Source organism: Podarcis cretensis (assembly GCF_951804945.1).
Source record: "Podarcis cretensis genome assembly, chromosome: 5".
In the NCBI taxonomy this organism is placed as follows: Eukaryota; Metazoa; Chordata; class Lepidosauria; order Squamata; family Lacertidae; genus Podarcis; species Podarcis cretensis.
Window position 1 is genome coordinate 8868380 of NC_137174.1, and position 20052 is coordinate 8888431.

The window sequence follows — 20052 nt, forward strand, 5'->3', positions numbered from 1 at the left end:
CCGACCTTCTGATTGGCAAGTCCTAGGTTCTGTGGTTTAACCCACAGCGACACCCGCGTCCTCAAGCAATGCATATAGCTTGAGGCAAAATCTGGTCCAGATGTGTGCTCTCTGTGGTAGACCCACTTGACATGCTGCAGGAGGCCTGCACTGTGGTTTTCACAATAAGTCTTAAATGTTAGCATTTCATATGCTGAGGAATATAAACACCTAATTTAGACTATCAGAAGTAAGTGGAACACAAAATTTAAACTCAGATTGCAGCTTCTGGATTGGGAGGCAGCTTTACAGACATTTATATTTGCTTCATTAGATACAGTGGTGCCTCGCAAGACGAAAAGAATCCGTTCTGCGATTCTCTTCGTCTAGCGGTTTTTTCGTCTTGCGAAGCAAGCCCATTGATGGATTAGCGCTATTAGTGGCTATTAGCGGATAAGCGGCTTAGCGGCTTAGAAAAAGGGGGGGGGGGAAACCCGCAGGAACTCGCAAGACATTTTCGTCTTGCGAAGCAAGCCCATAGGAAATTCGTTTTGCGAAGCACCTCCAAAATGGAAAACTCTTTCGTCTAGCGAGTTTTCCGTCTTGCGAGGCATTCGTCTTGCGGGACACCACTGTACTCGATCAAGACTAATCCAGCAAAAGATACTACATAGAACATATCAAAGGCCTGAGTGCTTTAAGTACTTTGACATATTGAGTGAGACCTGCAGCTAGAGATACAGTGATTAGAACACCTTTATGGAGGGAGAGCCAACTGGGTTTTTAAAAAAAAAAATTATTGAGAGTTTTCCACATAAGATACAGTAAACATCTCCAAGTAGGACTGGAAAGCACACCTTCAAATCTATGAAAGTTGTTGTCCATCAGTGGAGACCAGGCTTCTCCAGCTTGGAGTATGTGCTGTACATTGGAGTGGGCCAATGGTGTGAATCAGTATAAGGATGCTTCCTGTCTTCCTAAACAGAACTAGAAAGCACAAGAGTTTTGATGTAAACACTTTTTACACTGTTTTAATTCCTCTTCTTCTTAAAGGTGCCATACGAAACGCTGAACAAACGTTTCCGAGCTGCTCAGAAAAACATTGACCGAGAGACTAGCCACGTAACTATGGTTGTAGCAGAGCTGGAGAAGACGCTGAGCAGCTGCCCAGCTGTGGATTCTGTGGTTAGTCTCCTTGATGGAGTAGTTGAAAAACTCAGTGTTCTGAAAAGAAAGGTAAGTTGGGTGGCTTTAAAAGAGGATTAGACAAATTCGTGGAGAAGGAGAGAGCTCTTGGCTGCTATAAGCTACAATGGCTATGCTCTGCCTCTACAGTCAGAAGCAGCAAAGCTTCTGAATGCCAGTTGCTGTGAACCATGGGAGGATAAGACGTCTGGTTGGCCACTGTGAGAACAGGATGCTGGATTAGAGGGGCCATTGGCCTGATCCTGCAGGCTACTCTTATGTTCTTTAGGAGCTATGCCAAGAAAGAGATTACATCATAAACACAAGGACTTACTAAGTGGTGTCGTCTTTTAAAAGGTCTAGGAAGCTACAGATTTATTTTTGATGAAAACTTAACTTCTAAATGTTTGTTTAAAAAGGTTAATATTCTTCAGCCCCCAAATGACCTAACAAGGAACTCAACGTAGAAGTAACATTATGCAGAAAAACTGAGGAGCAAACCAGGTTGGAAAAATGCAGATCCTTTTTGCACATAAAACCAAAATCATGTATTGGCTTTGCTTACCCCCACCCCAGCAAGGTGGAGAGTTTTAAAGATTTTAAGCTCTTCTGCCTGCTTACCAGGCTCTGGGGGGCTCCTGTGAGCCCATGTGGTACCTTCCCAGAACCCAGTATGCAAGCCTGAGAGCTTTTAAGCTCTCGTCCTTCCATGTGCTTAATTTGTGTGATATCAGCTGGTTGGCCACCAAGCACTGAAGTTGCAGTCGTGCAAGTTAAATGTGTGCAGATTGTGAGTCGACTGTACATAGTGTTGCACAGGTTCTGGACCATCATTCAGCACAACTGTGGCTGTAGTTAAGCCCATTGATTTAAGTGAGATGTGTCTACCTTTGTATTAGATTCGGGTTGTAAATTTTTGATGGGAACATTTCACGAGGTTCTGGTCCCACCAATATTTTAACTATACGTGTATGATGACTGCAAAATAAGCACCGTGTGTTACTGAAAAGTCATGTTCTGCCCTTTGTCAGAAGCCTCACCTTCCTTTGTTAAACAGTTGCACGTTCATGGTATGACAGTTGATTCCTCCAGTATCACCTTTAATTACAAGGATGTTAACAAATAAGTGGTAAATGGTTATAATGGCTGTTTGTGTGTGTCCCATAGTCCTGGGTAGAATAATATATGTTTCAGCTATGTATTAATACTGTGACTTGACTGTTGCTGTCAGTAGCTCGTCTTACTCTCGAGTAGGACCCTGGCAGAGACACATGCCCGACTTGCATGTTCTCTCCTGGTTGATCGTTCGGGAGCTTCAAAAGCTTTCTTCTGCCTGAACACCTAAGCGACCAATGCCAAGAGACATCGGCACACTTAGGGATCCGCAGAGTCCCTAAGCAGCTTGCGTAACAGAGTCCCTTATGCAGCTTGCGTAACAGATCTCAGCAACTCAGCATTTTGGCTTATCTACTTTATTTACATATAAACACACACGGAGCACTGCAACATGGCTTCCCCTCTCTCTAGCATCAGACAGCAAAGAGAAAAAGAACAAAGGACGATAGTCCCCCTTCATGGAACACAGTAACACAAACATCCTGTCTCCGTCACTTCCCACTCTGTGGAGTCAAAACATATACCGTCATATGATAGATAAAAATCCCATGCCTGCAATCATGGAGCAGGAATTCTAACAGTTGCCAGGATGGGGTGAGGGTGTTGTATTTGATGTTGTATTTCTTAGTAGGTTGTATATATTTTTCTACATTTACATGGTAGAAAATGTGAAATGTGGAGTACAGACCTGTTCAATGTAACTTCTGACTGAACGAGGGGTTTCTTGATATAGGCAGTGGAATCAATCCAGGCTGAAGACGAGAGTGCAAAACTATGCAAGCGCAGGATTGAGCATCTCAAGGAGCACAGCAGTGACCAACCAGCTGCTGCTAACATGTGGAAGAAAAAACGCATGGATCGTATGATGGTGGAGCATCTCTTGCGATGTGGCTATTACAATACAGCTGTAAAGCTGGCCAGGCAAAGTGGTATTGAGGTTGGTATTTGCTGTGATGAAGTACAAAAGGCTGCTTTATTTGCTACTATCTGGAATCTAGATAGCTATCTGCTCCCCCCCCCCCGGCTACTTCCAGTTATTAGATTGTTATTACTACTGCTTATCTGGAAGACATCACTTTCCTTGAGAAATGAAAGGTTGTCGTGGAGACCTCAAAGGCAATCGTTCAGTGCTGGGGTGCCTGCTGAGTCTTTAAGGCTGGGAGACTAGATCCTGATTTTGGGGGAGGGGTGATGTTATGGAGGCAGCTTCCTATTGGGGTCAGGCATAGTAAAGCATGGTAAGCCACAAGGCGGAAGCAAACTCTCTATGTTCACTGCCTTGTGTTATTCCTGTATTGCTGGGGGCTGGACTAGATGACCCACAGGGTCACGTCCAACTCTGCAATCCTGCGATCATGCCTCTTCCCCCATTCTTCACTCCGTATTTGACCCTATGCCTGACGGGATCAGCTATCAAAAACCAAACATAACCAACAAATGGAAGACTACAGCATATCAAAGAGAGTAATAAGCTTGCGTCTTCCTCTCTGTCCTTCGGTTTCCAAGTACAGGAAGGTTTTATACTGGAGAGAAATTGTACATTTTCCTGGCTTGCTGCTTGAAACTGCAGTTCATATACCATTTTAAGTACCGATGCTGTATCTGACTATGTATCAGATATAAAATAGTAGCAGCTTCTTACTTGGGCATTGGGAATTCTAAGAAACCAAAAAGAATCTGCAGTTTTGAAAGGCTCATCTTTTTTCTTTTTTTCATTTATTTTTTTTTAAATTGAACCCAGCTTTCTTAAGTGTGTACAATTTCACACATCAAAAAGTGGCCTTTTGTCCTGTGAAATGTTGAAATTTGAAAAGCTTGGGAAGTCCATAATCCCAAGAGAGAATGCACAAGCTCCATCTGTCTTCAAAGACTCGCCAGCAGTTTTTCAAGCCAGTCCTTCAGAAATCTGCATTGGCATTTTTAGCTATTGAGCAGAAGAATTAGCATGAATTGTAACATCTTTAACATTATGTCATTATGGGGGTGGAATGTATTCTCGCTCACTGGCAATTTCTCCAGCTCATCCAAGCCATTGATTACCTTCCCAAGTAGTGTATTTCTTGTTCAGGTGTGACTGTTTTTCATAAGTGATGAAGAATTGGGATCCATTTGTATTTGGACCATTATTTGCCGTGGAAACAATTCCATGAACACTGTGTTTTAAGTATTCACTCTATTCATCTTCAAATCTTATGCCCCAAAAGCTCTTTCCTCCTTTTCTTTTAAACAAATTTTTAATGGTTTTTATACAAATACAAGAACCATTCAACACATATCCAGCAGTACATCTAATGGTGTCAGTTTTATCCATTGTCTCCAGATACACGCTTACAAATTCAACATTCAAACAAATTACTTAACGTAACCTCTCCACTGAGAATATTGAGTGGTTGGTACAAGGTACTGATTTTGGTTATTAAGATAGTTCCTCCTTTTCCAGAACCTGTTGGATCTTTGGCCTGCACCATAAATCCTTTGATATTCCAGTGAAAAAATACAGCCATTGTTGTACTTACTAGTGCAGAGTGCCAGGAAATTTTCACAAGCCTTGGGTGCTTTTTCACAGAATAGGTCTCTTTTAATTTCTCCCACATTGGTATGTAGGGTCACAGTCATCTTTGCTGACTAGGAATGCAGAGCATATCAGTCAGAAGGGGCAACACCCTTTGAATCTTTCAGGATTTCACTGCTCTAAAAAGGTGCGGATGGACTCCACACAGCCTTGCCACTCCTTTGCTCCTCTTTGAAAGGCTCATTCTGCCATCTTGATTCAGTATGGAATCCAATTGTTGTTGTTTTTTAAATAATATTTATTAGCTTTTCAACAAGAAAAAAGTTACAAAGATAGTAAAAAGAAAATACAAAAAATACAAAAACCTGAAAAGAAAAAAGAATAAAAACAGTTAAAAATAAATCCCTCTTTCTATTATCTTACCACTCATTTACTCATTTTCATGACTTCCTCACACCTCCCTTTTTTGTATTCCAGTTAATAGTTAGTTCAGCAAATCCATACCCTCTTTGTTTACTCTTAGTTCTTTATCTTCACATATTATAACTTCGAATTTTCATCTAATATCAATCCAATTTTACATATTCCTATTTTGTCTTATTGCTAAAACCACTTCATTTCATTCCAGCATCATTAACATTCAGTAATTTTACAGTGTTTCTGTAAATAGTTTTTAAATTTCTTCCAGTCCTCTTCCACCAGCTCTTCTCCCTGGTCCCGGATTCTGCCAGTCATTTCCGCCAATTCCATATAGTCCATTACTTTCATCTGCCATTCTTCCAGAGTGGGTAGATCTTGTGTCTAATACAATTGTATCCACTTAGACAAAAACCTGCTTCTTGGTCTCAGGAATCATCATGCAAAAATTTGGTTTCAATATCATAAGAGGAGTCCAAATGCCTAGAAAACAAACAAGTTTCCAAAATATACAGTATATGTAAAAATTCTCATTGGCCTATACAGTGTCGAGAGCCCCAAGGTCAAAGAAGGGGAAGAGTTGAAATGTGCTATCAAAGAGGAGATCTCTAAACCTCATTATTTTTCTTTAATTTTTCTTTAAGCAGTAACTATATTACAGTACTTGTATTAATAACTTGTTTGTTGCACCTGTAGTATCTTATAGCTTAATTATTTCAAACCTTCTGCTACTGAAGACACTCTGGAGAATCATCCAAAGTCTTTAATCTTACGATTCACGTGCTTCTAATTTACAAAATTTCTCTTCTTTGGTGAACAATTGTAGAATTGTGATTTTGTATGGTCCTCCAGACACAGGTCAGGACTTGAAGGTAAAGTGCCCCAAACTTGCCAGAAGCAGGGTTATTTTTTCATGCAATGAAAGGTGCTTTTGGCATTAAGAAATGCACATTGTATTGTGTAATTTACAGTTCTTGACTTCAAGTCACACATCTTTGCCTCTGTTTGTTCTTTTGTATAGGAAAGCAGACTAACTCATCGTGTTCGATAGAGAGGCAGGGGTTCATTTTGTTTGGATATAGACTTCTGTATGTTTGTATTGAATTCCAGTATTTTAAATCAGGTTATTTTAAAAAGGAAATACTTAAAAGCTTGGAACCAGAGCACTGCACAACTAGTTCCACATGTTCAGGGAACTTTAGCTATGTTTTTTGAACAGCAGCCCCCCCCCCCCCCACTGTACACGTCAAGCATTCTTTGACACTGAAGAAGTTTTGAAAAGCAGTTTGTGACAGATTATTGGGGCCTATTCCTCAAAGGGAAAAAGCTAAGATTCCCTAGACACATCGAAGCCCTTGAGTGTACTTAAAATAGCTCTTCAGATTTTGCCCAGTATAAATGTTTTATTTTTTTATTTCATAGACATTGACTAGGATTTGGATAAAAATCTTCCTTCATTAAGGAAAAGGAGTTTGACTGTCCTTAGGTTGGTGCTCTGCAAATCCCTCCCTTGTCTCCACAAAAAGGAAAAATCTCAATGTTATCTTAACGAAAGCTGTATATGGTGTCATTCCTCTGGCTCTGGTGAGTAACTACCTCGTCTCACTTTTTCTTTCTCTCTCCCACCCTTCTATCTCTGTTTAGGATCTGGTAAATATTGAGATGTTCCTGACTGCCAAAGAAGTAGAAGAATCCTTGGAAAGACAAGAAACGATGACTTGCTTAGCTTGGTGTCATGATAACAAATCTAGGCTCAGGAAGATGAAGGTATGCAAACTGGATGATGCTTTAATTTAATGTAACCTTTATAGGTTGCAAAAAAAATTATGCCTGAATGAGCAGAGGTGAATGGATAAACAATAATCACTACCACCAGGAACTGTATTGGTTAAAAATGCATTTAATGTAATCTAGCTTGATTCTTGTTGTCCCATGTGATGAAGCTGTATCATGGGCAAAATTTGTTTCCAGTTGATTAAAGTATACTTACTAAATAACCTTAATCAAACAAAACAAGTTTTATAAATCTTGTGTGTAAAAATAACTTGGGCAAGTATATGGAGAAATACAGGGCTTACATATCTACAATTTTGTATTCTACTGTAAGCAAAGCTCAAGTTTTATAGTAGGAAAATTGAATTGGGTGTGAACAGATGTAATTTCATATTGGGGAAAGCTGCCTTTGGTATAAGTTCGTTTCTGGGCAGCATAACCACATGCAGTTACATTTCCTTGCTTTAAAATAATTATAGTGCTTTAAAAAGTGTTGAGTGCACTTAACATAGGTAATCCTTGTTTTTACAGCATTCCTCTAAGGTAAGTCAACAGTATCTACACATTGCAGATAGGCAAGCCACTGTCTACTTCAGCTCCCTAAGGCCACCTAAGGAGTTCTTGGCAGAGACGATGATTGAAACCAGGTACCTCTTGATCCATGGCTGTGTCTTAGCCAGAAGTGGTGTGTGTGGTGCTGCAGAGCCAAGATCCCAGTACCGGCATCCCTGTTCTTTACCTGGATGGGAATGTGGCAAGGCAGTTTTACCAGTGAGGCTGCTGGTGTTCACACACAGCCTCCACTCCGTCCCAGCACCATCTAGGTAAAAAGTAGCAATGCTAAGTTAGCAGGGCGGCTCTGCCCCACCACATGCTGGTGTGGTGTAAAGCAAACATTGGTACTTGCCATGATAAGTTCTTCCTCTGTAGAGGAGGAAAAGGATCCTGTGTGGGTTGTCACCGTCCACCTCTCCACTGGCAGAAAGTCAATTTTTTGAGGGGTACACCTGGTGGGCAGGGCAACCCCCCAGTCAATTCAACTTCCTGCTAGCTCCACTGAAGGTTGCTCTTGTTGGGAGCTCCAGGCACTGCAAAAGAGAGAAGGTGGGAACACCATTTTGAAAGGCATTTTCCCTTGATCGTTTGTTTTCTTTGTTCCTGGATCATCTTTCTACTCCCACTCCTCTTCTGCCTGCCACTTTTTTGCTCACTCCTGGCACCATCGATTTCTCCTCTTCTTCCTTCAGGTATCCCTTTTCTTTGGCCTTTCAGGCCTACAGCCCTTGAAGGACCTTCCATGGTGGGGAGAAGGTTTCAGAAAGGGGTGAAAAGCGACGGAAGGGTTTTTTGCCCAGGTGGAGAGCTGCTTAGGAGGATGGAGCTCTCTGTGGACTCATCAGAAGAGTCATTGGGAACCCGGGCAGGGCAGACAATGGACATCATAGCCTGGACCAAGGGCTCTGCCTCAACACCCTTGGCAGACAAGTAGCAGCCTTGGGCTCAGTGTTTAGGTCAGCAGGAGCCCCTCTGAGTTCCTTCTCCTTGGTCAAATGCTTCTTGGCAGTGCTGCTAATACTGCCCTGGGATCTTTGGATGAAGGGTGGTCTACTACTACTCCTACTCCTACTACTACTACTACTACTACTACTACAGTGGTACCTCGGGTTACATACACTTCAGGTTACAGACTCTGCTTCAGGATGAGAACAGAGAACAGGATGAGAACGGCGGCAGCGGGAGGCCCCATTAGCTAAAGTGGTACCTCAGGTTAAGAACAGACCTCGAATTACCGTATTTTTTGCTCTATAAGACTCACTTTTCCCCTCCTAAAAAGTAAGGGGAAATGTGTGTGCGTCTTATGGAGCGAATGCAGGCTGCACAGCTATCCCAGAAGCCAGAACAGCAAGAGGGATTGCTGCTTTCACTGCGCAGCGATCCCTCTTGCTGTTCTGGCTTCTGAGATTCAGAATATTTTTTTTCTTGTTTTCCTCCTCCAAAAACTAGGTGCGTCTTGTGGTCTGGTGCGTCTTATAGAGCGAAAAATACGGTAAGTACGTAACCAGAGGTACCACTGTACTACTAAAGTGCACAGGTTCCCCACCTAGGACCTCCATATGGTACTGAAGGTGCTCACTGGTCTCCCCACCCCTTTGAGTACCTGCAGATGGTACCTCTGAAGTTCCTGAGCTGCAAGGCTCTCTTCCTAGCGGCTATCACCTCAGCCCGGCAGGTATTGTAGATTGAAGCCCTTTCTGTCCACAAGGAGTTATGTATTATTCCGAAGGAGTCTGCCACGCTGTGATTAGACCTTCATCCCAAAGGTTAACTCCAACCTCCACAAGGCTCAAGAGGTGGTCCTCCCTTCCTTCTGCTCAAAGCCCAGGTCCGCTAGGGAGAAGGAATGATACTTTCTAGATGTGTGCAGGCCCATCAGGATCTAGTTCAGGTGCACAGTGGAATCCCACCTATCAGAATTCATGTTTGTTTCCTTCCAGTCCAGATCCAAGGGACACAAGGCCTCCCCAGCGATATTAGCATGATGGATAAAGGCCTGCATCACCAGGAGCTGTGATGGGTTCCCGGGGGGGGGGCGGGCTCCTTTGGGTATCACAGCCCATTTCCACCAGGAGGGCAACCGCCTCAGCGGTATTTCGGACCCAAGCCCTTCTGGGTGACATATACAGGGCAGCCATCTGGTTCTCATGTCCCACCTTCATGAGGCATTACTAGCTAAACATGTACAACTCAGCCAAGGCCGCCTTTGGGAAATGAGTGCTTCAGTAGGTAGGAAACACCATTACCCACAGTTACCCAGTCTGGTAATTGCTGAGATATCCCACACAGAATCCCCTCCTACTATTAAAAGAAAAGTAAATGTTGGTACTTACCGTGTTAAGTTCCTTCTCTGTAGGGAGGAAGGGGATCCAGCCTTCCAGGTGACCACTGTGGGGGGGAGGCCATTGGACACAAAGAGCTTAGGGTCGCCCAGTGGTTTGGGGCCCCCCACCATCAATGTTCAGGGGCCTTTTCTCCCTCTCCCTCCACCCCGGTTTTCCCTTCACTTATTCTTTAGCCCATACCATTCTTCTCTTCTTCACCTGGGCTGCCTTACAAGAGCAGTGGACTCGTAATCTGGTGAACCAGGTTTGATTCCCTGCTCCTCCACATGCAGCTGCTGGGTGACCTTGGGCTAGTCACACTTCTCTGAAGGCTCTCAGCTTCACTCACCTCCAAGAGTGTTTGTTGTAGGGGAGGAAGGGAAAGGAGAATGTTAGCCGCTTTGAGACTCCCTAGGGTAGTGATAAAGTGGGATATCAAATCCAAACTCCTCCTCTTCTTCTTCTTGGGACTGGGCCTCAGGAACAGAGTGGTATATCCCACTGTGGGACAGCTGAGTTCCTTTCTCCTAACAAGTTGTGTTCCTTTTCCTTCCTGTTCTGTTAAGTTGTTTAATTTTTGGCTATACAGTTACTTTCTTAAGCACGAATTGAACTGGTGAGGGGGTTTCCCTGCCCACCAGGCGTGCCCTCTCAAAAGTGTGACTTCCTGCCAGTGGAGAAATGGGCAGTGACAACCCACACGGGATCCCCTTTCTCCCTCCAGAGAAGGAACTTGCCATGGTAAGTGCCAACATTTGCTTTGCCACACCAGCTCTTTGTTTTGCAAATTCTCGGTGCAGTCTAGTTGCATGCAGAAACCTTGCTGCCCCAGGTCCTGTCGACTTTGGCAGTATAGGATTTCAGTGGCATACAATCGTTACGTAATGTTTTGTTGAAAAAGGTTTACTACAAGATAAGCAGAAGAGAGCAGGCTATGAATGTGTAGTGTCCTTTAAATTCATGGGGCAGGGGATTCTTTATAGTGCAGTATGCATTTAACTATAGTGCAGCCCACTCCCCAAGTATAAAATTGCAGGCTATGTGATCCTGAAGCTGTAACTTGCCACAGTGGTTGAAGGAGGAGAGCTGCCATAGCAGTACAGACATGTGATAATGTCTGGTGCAGTGCAAGTTGTAGCATTTATGCATAAATACACACGTTGCTAAAATGGGACTCGGGTGGCGCTGTGGGTTAAACCACAGAACCTAGGACTTGCTGATCAGAAGGTCGGCGGTTTGAATCCCCGCGACGAGGTGAGCTCCCGTTGGTCAGTCCCTGCTCCTGCCAACCTAGCAGTTCGAAAGCACGTCAAAGTGCAAGTAGATAAATAGGTACCACTCCAGTGGGAAGGTAAATGGCGTTTCCGTGCGCTGCTCTGGTTCGCCAGAAGCGGCTTAGTCATGCTGGCCACATGACCCGGAAGCTGTACGCCGGCTCCCTCAGCCAAGAAAGTGAGATGAGCGCCGCAACCCCAGAGTCGGTCATGACCGGACATAATGGTCTTTGCCTTTTTACACACGTTGCAATGTGTTCCTTAACTCTTCCTTCTGCAACTTGGTGCCCTTCAGATGTTTTGTAATGCAACTCCTATCAGCTCCATACAGCATACTCAGCAGATGGGGCTGGTACAGGTTCTAGTCCAGAACATCTGGAGGGCGTTAAGTTGGGGAAGGGTATTTTAACTCTGCCTTGATGTAAGCAGACTGCAGCTTTAAACTGAAAGAAACTTTAAAAAACTTTAGGCACATGGATAATATTGCAGTGCAATTGATTAAAGATTGTATATAAAAAGAGAACATTAGGATCAGTTTTAAGTGAAGGTTAGTTTTAATACAAGCCCTTCGCATTACAATGAACAGATGTTAAGAGAACTTCAGTACGAAGTAATTTGATCTGTTATCACCAAGTACTGTAAGCATTTAACCTGCGGATGACCTCAGTCCATCTAATCCCCCCCCCCCCCCGCCGATGAACAAATGCCTTTAGATTTTCTTTAAATTTTATTAAGTAGTGTGGAATAATAACTTATTCCTGTTCAAAGAGGTCTCACTGAAAGATGCAGATCCTCCTATTTCTGATTGTTGCTTCTCAGAAAGTATTTTCAGTTACGGCACAAAATTCAAATTTAAAATGCAGATAGGTAACACTGGCTAAAAATCAGACCTTAGTCATAGTAACAGGATTTTTAATAGCATTCAATTCTGAGGTGCAAATAGATTTGTTTTTATGCAACTCAAACCTATATTATTATATTATATTATATTATATTATATTATATTATATTATATTATTATATTATATTGTAATCTAGTGGCACATCATTATTGACATAAACACCAGCAAATAGAACTGCATACACCTTAATCCTAAATATATTAACTCAAACCTCCTATTGATTTCAGTGTAACATAATGTAATGTAAGTATGTCTAAGATCACGGGTTAAATGTGGCCACATCTAAGATCCTGTCTTTTCTTTAATCTTAGAGCTGTCTGGAGTTCAGCCTAAGGATTCAGGAGTTCATTGAACTTATTCGACAGAACAAGAGACTGGATGCTGTCAGGTATGGAAATAGGATGTGCAGAATTTTGTACTGGTTATAATCCTCAATTGCTACATTCCAGTCATGAGTCTCATCCCACTAGGTTTCAGTGATGCCTATTAGACCATATTTGCTCAAAATTGTTTTGCTTGGTTCCTATACCCTGTGCGTTAATATAGATACAAGTCATTCCCTCCAGCTGCTTCCTCCTTGTAGTTTCCTGCCCTTTAGCAGGTTTCTGGAGCACAACCTCAGTTTCATGTGCGTCAGTGAAGCTATTATCCCCAGTACCAAGTGTTCCCATCAACCAACTATTGTCCTCTTTTCCCACAGGATTTAGTTTAAAGCACTCCTGATCAGGTTTGTGAGACTTAGCAAACATATTCTTGCCAACCACTTTGAGGTGCAACACATCTCTTTCCAGAAATCCTTCCTTAAGGAAGCAGAGACCATGGTCCAAGAAGCTAAACTTTTCCAAACCTAAACTGGAAATATTAGACAGCTAGAAAGGCCTTTGCTGCATGATACGTTAAGACTTGCCATCATATTTTTCTGCTAGGGACAGTGTTGGTGTTAGTAGTGTTGTAGATGGTAGGATAATGTAAAGGCGATGAGGTAGAAATAAGTTCCATCATAGAACATGATGTCAAAGAAGGTGTCAGCTACTACACTTGAACACCATTGGGCTAGTGATTAACTATCCCAAGTTACTCAAACTGATGAGGATCAATATTTTCCCCTTCTCAATTGTATCTCAGGTTGCAGATTGATTTAAATACAATAAAAGTAAACTGTGGGAACCATTGAGAATTGATCCAGTCTCTATTATCACTCTTCCCTCTTTGCCATTTGTTGGTGTTGTGCGATATAACCCTTGGAACTTTTATATGAATGTGTAGAGCTCAGTTTGCATGATGAGTCATCGAATAGGCACAATACAGTAGACTATTAGGAGGAGTCATTAGAATATGTGACTTTTCTAGCTGCAAGCCAGCAGGTAGAATGAATTTGCTCAGATAACCTTAGCTAAACACCTATCGGGCCTTGTATTGAGGGAGTCCTGCTTTTTGGAGTTAGATAAACGACTCACTGTGTATTAGTGTAACTCTGTGTTCTTAGATTTTTTTTTTCTTTAGACCATTTTAGAGCTGTTGTACAGCACCATTACTGCTTTGTCAAACGGGACATGTTGTGTCTCTAAACTAATGCCTTAAAATACAGGCAACTCTCAACTTACATGGGGGTATGTTCCAGGGATAGTGTGTAAAAACCAAAACACGTTTTGTTTGTTCAATTGCAGTTGGGATTGCCAAAGTCTTTCTTCCCAGAAACCCACGCTCTTTCTGCCCTCTTTAAAAATATTTTTAAAATGCCAATAAAGTCGAATGTGTGCAAGTTAATTGTGCCTATGTTGTGAGTTACCTGTATTCAGCAAATTTTGGTTTTTCTTCCTCAACACCGTCTTATCCCAGGACAAGGGGTGCTGCAAGGAAGGAGACTGGCAACATACTAGCTGTATTGGTCACACAGAATCAAAAGCAGAGGTTGTGAGATGATTGCATTGAACGGACCAGCTGATGTTCAGAATGCCAGAACTCTTCTTCTGGCACCTGGTTGTTGGCACAACAGCAATTCTTACTGTTCTGCAACAGCGGACTTGACAGCATGTTGGTCCTCATCAGCCCTAACACTGCTACATAAAAATCAAAAGTGTTTCCACACCATTCTTGATATGGTGGTGACATTGTAGATGAAGGGTGTACACACCCCTCAGTCTCTTGACAATGTTTAGCACTATATTTGCATCAGACGCTCCCCAGGACTTGCAACAAAAAATGTGTTTTGATGGATTATCATGGCTCATTGGATTCTCTACTGGAATAAACTTTGTGGCTCAGAAATGTAGAACTTTCATAGATAAGTGAGAAAACTTCCTGGGGTTGTAAGATTTGCTTAGAAAAATGTTTCTCTTTCTAGGTAAGGGTTGGTACTTCTTAAAAAGAACATAAAGCAAACATTGAGATGCAAGCAGAGTAATTTTGCGTTCTGAATTTCAGACATGCAAGGAAGCATTTCAGCCAGGCTGAAGGAAATCAACTGGACGAGGTACGACAGGTGATGGGAATGTTGGCCTTCCCTTCAGATACTCATATCTCTCCTTACAAGGTATGTGTCAATTTAATTAAGCTAAAAAGATAGGTAGAGGATTTTTTCCCTTTTTTTTTTGCAGTGTACTGATGCTCTAATGCTTACTGACTCTAAATTGATGCCCATTATTAAATATTGAGGATTTCAAACATGCATTTAACCTGCTTGTTGCTATTGGCAAAATGTTCTGTTAATCTGCTTCTCGATATTGACAGCTGGGAACGGTTGTGATTCCCCGCTAGCCTATTTGAAAGTATTAAAACTGAGATGCACAAAAAAATTCCAGGTTCAACTGGTTGCAGTACATACTTACATTCCCAATACTTTTAAACTATTGAAATATCACAGTCTGCCTTTTGCATTTTTGTGTCTCTGTGTTCCCCCCACAGGATCTTCTGGACCCTGCCCGGTGGAGGATGCTAATCCAGCAGTTTAGATATGATAACTACAGGCTACATCAGCTGGGGAACAACTCTGTCTTTACTATAACACTCCAGGCCGGGCTTTCAGCTATAAAAACACCGTATCCTTCAGGGCATCACAGTGGGATGCTGAAACTTGGTCCTTAAAAATTAAGTTTTTTTGTAGACTATCTGTTTCTTGAGCTGCGTTTGGCAAATTTATGTCCAAATTTAAGACATATGTTTATGCCTTGAATACTTTTTAAAAAAACAACAGAGCAGCCATCTTTCATTGTTTATGTTCTCCAAAATGCAGATTGCATGACACACAGGCTCTTAATCTTGATATAAATTGGGATTTTATTTAATTTTTTTGTAATATCAGAATTCAGAAAAGTCTCGTGCATTTTTACGCGCTCGGTAAAAAAAATCGAGCAAGCCTGAGCCATCGGGTGTCTTGACCGCTGTTTTAGTGAGCTGAAAATTTAACAGGTTTAGGAGGCTCAGAAGTATACAAAAATAAAACTGGTTGTCCTTGAAATCAACATCTGCACCTGCAGGTCCACTTTCTTCATATAAGCCTAAAAGCCGTCTTCTGTAGCAAAAGAGTTCTCTGTTCGGTGTTTATTATTCAAATATGTAATTTATCTATTATCCTTTAACTCACTTTTAAATAGACAATGTTATAAAGAGGATGGCAGTTCCAAAAACCCTGACTGCCCTGTTTGTAGCAAATCCCTAAATAAGCTGGCTCAGCCTCTGCCAATGGCACATTGTGCCAACTCCCGACTAGTCTGCAAGATTTCAGGAGATGTGATGAATGAAAATAACCCTCCCATGATGCTTCCAAATGGATATGTGTATGGATACAATGTAAGTGTTTTTCCATAGATGTTTCAAACTATTGTGATATACTGTATGTGGCTTCCTAAAACAGATAATGGTGTTAAATTGGTTTGGAAATACCATATTTTTCGCTCTATAGGACGCACTTTTCCCCCTTCAAAAATGAAGGGAAAATGTGTGTGCGTCCTATGGAGCGAAGACGCCATAGCCCCGTGACCCTCTCCCGGCTGGAGAGGTGACGCGCGGCTATGGCAGGAGCCTCCATAGTCGCGCGGCACCTCTCCAGCTGGGAGGGGGCGCACGGGGCTAAAGCAGCCCCCTGCGACCCTCTCCCGGCTGGAGAGGTGACGCGCGGCGATGGCAGGAGCCTCTCTGCTGCGCCTTTCCACTGCTCCCTGACCTGCTCTTTGGGGCTGGTGGTGGGCTTCCCCCCACCAGCCCCAAAGAGCAGGTCGAAAGGAACCTGAAGCCTGGAGAGCGAGAGGGGTCGGTGCACACTGACCCCTCTCGCTTTCCAGGCTTCCAAGGTAGCCGCCTGAACGCACCTTAAATGGCACCTTGTTTTAAGAGCGGGAAAACAAGAGGGGGGAAATTCTCCCCCTCTCTGCGCAGTGCCTCCTGCCGCTTCGCTGAAGGGGCGCTGGGCAGAGAGGGGGAGAATTTTTTTTTCTTGTTCTCCCCGCTCTAAAACAAGGTGCGTCCTATTGTCCGGTGCATCCTATGGTGCGAAAAATACGGTAATTATTATTATTATTATTATTATTATTATTATTATTAATTTGTACCCCGCCCATCTGGCTGGGTTTCCCCAGCCTCTCTGGGCAGCCTCCAACAATGATTAAAAATACATTAAAATATCACACATTAAAAACTTCGCTGAACAGGGCTGCCTTCAAATGTCTTCTAACGGTCGGTTGTTTATTTCCTTGACATCTGGTGGGAGGGCGTTCAACAGGGCGGGTACCACTCCCAAGAAGGCCCTCTGCCTGGTTCCCTGTAACCTCACTTCTCGCAGTAAGGGAACCGCCAGAAGGTCCTCGGCGCTGGACCTCAGCGTCCGGGCTGAATGATGGGGGTGGAGATGCTCCTACAGGTATACTGGGCCGAGGCCGTTTAGGGCTTTAAAGGTCAACACCAACACTTTGAATTGTGCTCGGAAACATACTGGGAGCCAATGTAGGAACTTACCAAACCTTCCAACTTTAACTTGTACAGCTTTCTGCTTTGCTGAATTCTACAAAAAACCTTCAATAATTTGCTTAGGCCTTTAGTTGAATTCAGCAGGGGACAAAGCTTCAGAAAATTATATTTGCGGGTTAATGGTAAGAAGTGTAAGACGCTCCCGATGAAATAACTTCTTAATTCTTGAATATATTGAGCATAATAAAACATTTTGGCACTTTGAGAATTTATTCTCTCTGGGTTTTCTCCTGCATCTAGTTGTCTTTTTGGTTTTGAGCACAGTAATGGGCCCTGAGACCTCAATCTAGCCAACACTGAATGCTATGATAGGGTGGTTTGTCTGCCTGGCTGAGTGGTGCTCATATGGACTACAGGTGGTTACATTTCCCTTAAGGCAGGCATGGCCAAACTTGGCCCTCCAGTTGTTTGGAGACTACAATTCCCATCATCCCTGACCACTGGTCCTGTTAGCTAGGGATGATGGGAGTTGTAGTCCCAAAACAACTGGAGGGCCAAGTTTGGCCATGCCTGCCTTAAGGGCTCACATGCAGTTTTGGTCTACACTTTCATTGTCACTAGAGGCATAAGTAGACTCTGTAGCTCAGAATACCTTTTATTAGCTTAAGCTGATGTGGACAAAGATAGCTTTGCTACAACTTTTGATACCTGTTAACCTCCTGTTTGGATTGCTGGAATGCATTGTACATGGGGATCCTTTTGAAGATGGTCCATAAACTTCAGTTTGTCTTGCATCTTCAGTTGCTCCAACACAGAGCAGCAAGCAACTGAGACAGATTGATAATGCTCATATACCAGTGCTTCACCAACTTTACTAGCTTTATAGTCCATTTTCAGGTCCAGTTCAAAGGGTTGTTATGAACCGTTTTAAGCTCTGATTGGCTTTGGTTGACAGTTTACCAGAAAGATCACCTTTTCCTACATGCACCTATTCCAGAACTTAAAACCATCTTTCAATGCCGTTCCCTAGATTCCCATCAAAGGAAACTCAGCACCTGGCTATCATGGAGAGGCCCTTTACAGTTGTGGGTTGCCCTCCATGGAGAAACTTGCCTGTTGCCTACATTGTGAAACCTTTAAAAAATATTCCCAGGCTTTTTAATATTTATATTTTATTGCTTTTTAGATTCTTACGCTAATGTTGTTGCAAATTTTTACATGGGTTTTATGCATTTCCTAGTTTTATTCTGTGTTAGCATGTCTCTTACTTGGTTTAAACCTTTAAACCACCCAAATAAGCTTTATTAGGCAATATATAAATATTGTATCTAATAATAAAAAAATCAGTCAAAATAGGATTACGAAAAGGCTGAACAGACATTGGCTAGTGTGTGTATATAGCAGTGTGGAGTCTTGGATTGTGTATCTGTTGCCAGCTCTTAAAACTTTGCAGTTAAGGTAACATAAACTGAAGAATGGATAAACACTTTATTTCACTCTGGGACTATCATAATTAATCTCTCTTCTTTTTGTTTCAGTCTTTGCTTTCTGTTCGTCAAGATGATAAAGTAGTTTGCCCAAGAACCAAAGAAGTCTTCAACTTCTCACAAGCTGAGAAGGTCTACATTATGTAATTCCCTCGTACATACAATGAAGTGCCGCTGGAATTTGACATAATATATTTTGGCATGACTTGTAGAGAAAGATCTTGAGTGTGGCTAAGAGAGCTGGGGTGGGAATCAGATTAGTTGGTGGCATTTTTTATTGCGACCAAAGATCAATGAACAACAATATACACTCTTAGAAACTGAGGAAGTGTGACTAAAAGGTTGTACTTGGAGGGAACAAATATTGAATGTTTGGATTTTGTTACAGTAATTGGACTTTTCTCAAATAATCATCCAGCAAAAACTCAGCTCAAAAAATGGACAGTTTCACATGAGAAAAAAAGTTACAGTGAACCTCAAAGGGCCGTTTCACACTTCCAGACCTGTTTCAACATCGCCAATATGTGCCCATGTATGGAAGAACTTATAATTTGAAGGGGCCAAATATGCAAAACTGTGATACATGCACCAGGGAACTGGGGCCAGTCACGGCCTCTGAATGTGTGTCGACCTTGTGGCCTCAAGTGTGTGCACGCACACACGTGCATCTCCCCTTCAAATGTGGTTGTCAGCATGAGACACATAAACTGGAAATAGATTTGCAATGTCAAAAGTGTGATGTAGGTCTGTGTGCTTCCTTTTTCTGTGTTAGCAATTGGCTAAGACCCTTTTGTTTGAAATCCTCTTCCATTCTGCCTTTGAAATGATCCCATGGGCCATAGTAGATGCTTGACGACAACACTAACACAAGGCTGATTTAACTGGATCAGTTAGGAGTTCTTTGAAAAGTACTGCAAGGGTTTATTCTCTTCCAAAAACCCTCCACACACTGACCATCTTGGGAAGACTGCATAAATACGAAGTAACTGAAAACATTACAGGCACAATGCACTGCTTGTATGTCTGTCCTTCCAGTTTACCATAGTGTTAAAATTCTTCATTTATTAGTTACTATGTGCATAGGATTCAATATCAAACCATTAGTGCTACTGCCTTATTTCTTACTTTGAGAATGTACTCACATAAAGATCAGCTGGTAACCTTAAGTGTTGGGCAAATTTTGAAGATGCCTTGCAGGATTAATTATGTAATTTTAGGGGTATTCATTACACAAGAGATTAGTTCAGTTTTAACAGCTGCAAATCACATCCTTATCACTCTCCAAATAAAACCATTGTAGTTGGAAAAAACCATATGGTAGAAGTTTGTATTTAGCATTTATTTTTGCATGTTGATGTTGATTAGCTAATAAAGACTGTAAACACAAACCCTTTTATAATCATTGTTTCTTTTCCTTAGTTGACAATGGAATGTTAATTTGTTCTTGAAACTAGGAATTGGTGCGGGGAGTTAACCTTCACTACTAAAATGGTCACATTACAGATATTTTACCTAATACTGGTGACAACTCAGTATTTTCTGGATACTTGTCTGATTATTGGATTATACAGATACTATATTTTTGAAAACTGAACAACTATCAATAAGTAAAGGGACAAATGTGCT

General features: G+C 42.1%; 1 protein-coding gene, 1 long non-coding RNA gene and 1 pseudogene across 5 annotated transcripts in view; 1 reads left to right on the top strand and 2 right to left on the bottom strand.

Annotated features, from left to right (window-relative positions):
• Positions 1–19814, top strand: part of MAEA (macrophage erythroblast attacher, E3 ubiquitin ligase) — a 62044-nt gene extending 42230 nt beyond the window's left edge. For 2 of the 3 annotated variants that reach the window (XM_079975372.1, XM_079975374.1), the window contains 9 exons: positions 1033–1215; positions 3014–3217; positions 6854–6976; positions 7514–7525; positions 12349–12425; positions 14462–14570; positions 14942–15075; positions 15631–15826; positions 18478–19814. In XM_079975372.1, the coding sequence (XP_079831498.1) occupies positions 1033–1215; positions 3014–3217; positions 6854–6976; positions 7514–7525; positions 12349–12425; positions 14462–14570; positions 14942–15075; positions 15631–15826; positions 18478–18573 (1134 nt within the window). In that variant the 3' untranslated portion in view covers positions 18574–19814. The remainder of the gene's footprint in view (positions 1–1032; positions 1216–3013; positions 3218–6853; positions 6977–7513; positions 7526–12348; positions 12426–14461; positions 14571–14941; positions 15076–15630; positions 15827–18477) is intronic. The other variant, XM_079975373.1, reaches the window with a different exon arrangement.
• Positions 3225–5064, bottom strand: LOC307215808 (peptidyl-prolyl cis-trans isomerase-like 3; annotated as a pseudogene). Its single transcript has 2 exons — positions 4704–5064; positions 3225–4486 (listed from the first exon to the last, which is right to left on the bottom strand). The product of its transcript is annotated as a peptidyl-prolyl cis-trans isomerase-like 3 (transcript).
• Positions 14969–15620, bottom strand: LOC307215866. Its single transcript, XR_013838690.1, has 2 exons — positions 15143–15620; positions 14969–15109 (listed from the first exon to the last, which is right to left on the bottom strand). It is a non-coding gene; the product is annotated as an uncharacterized lncRNA (long non-coding RNA).
• Positions 19815–20052: the final 238 nt, after the last annotated feature.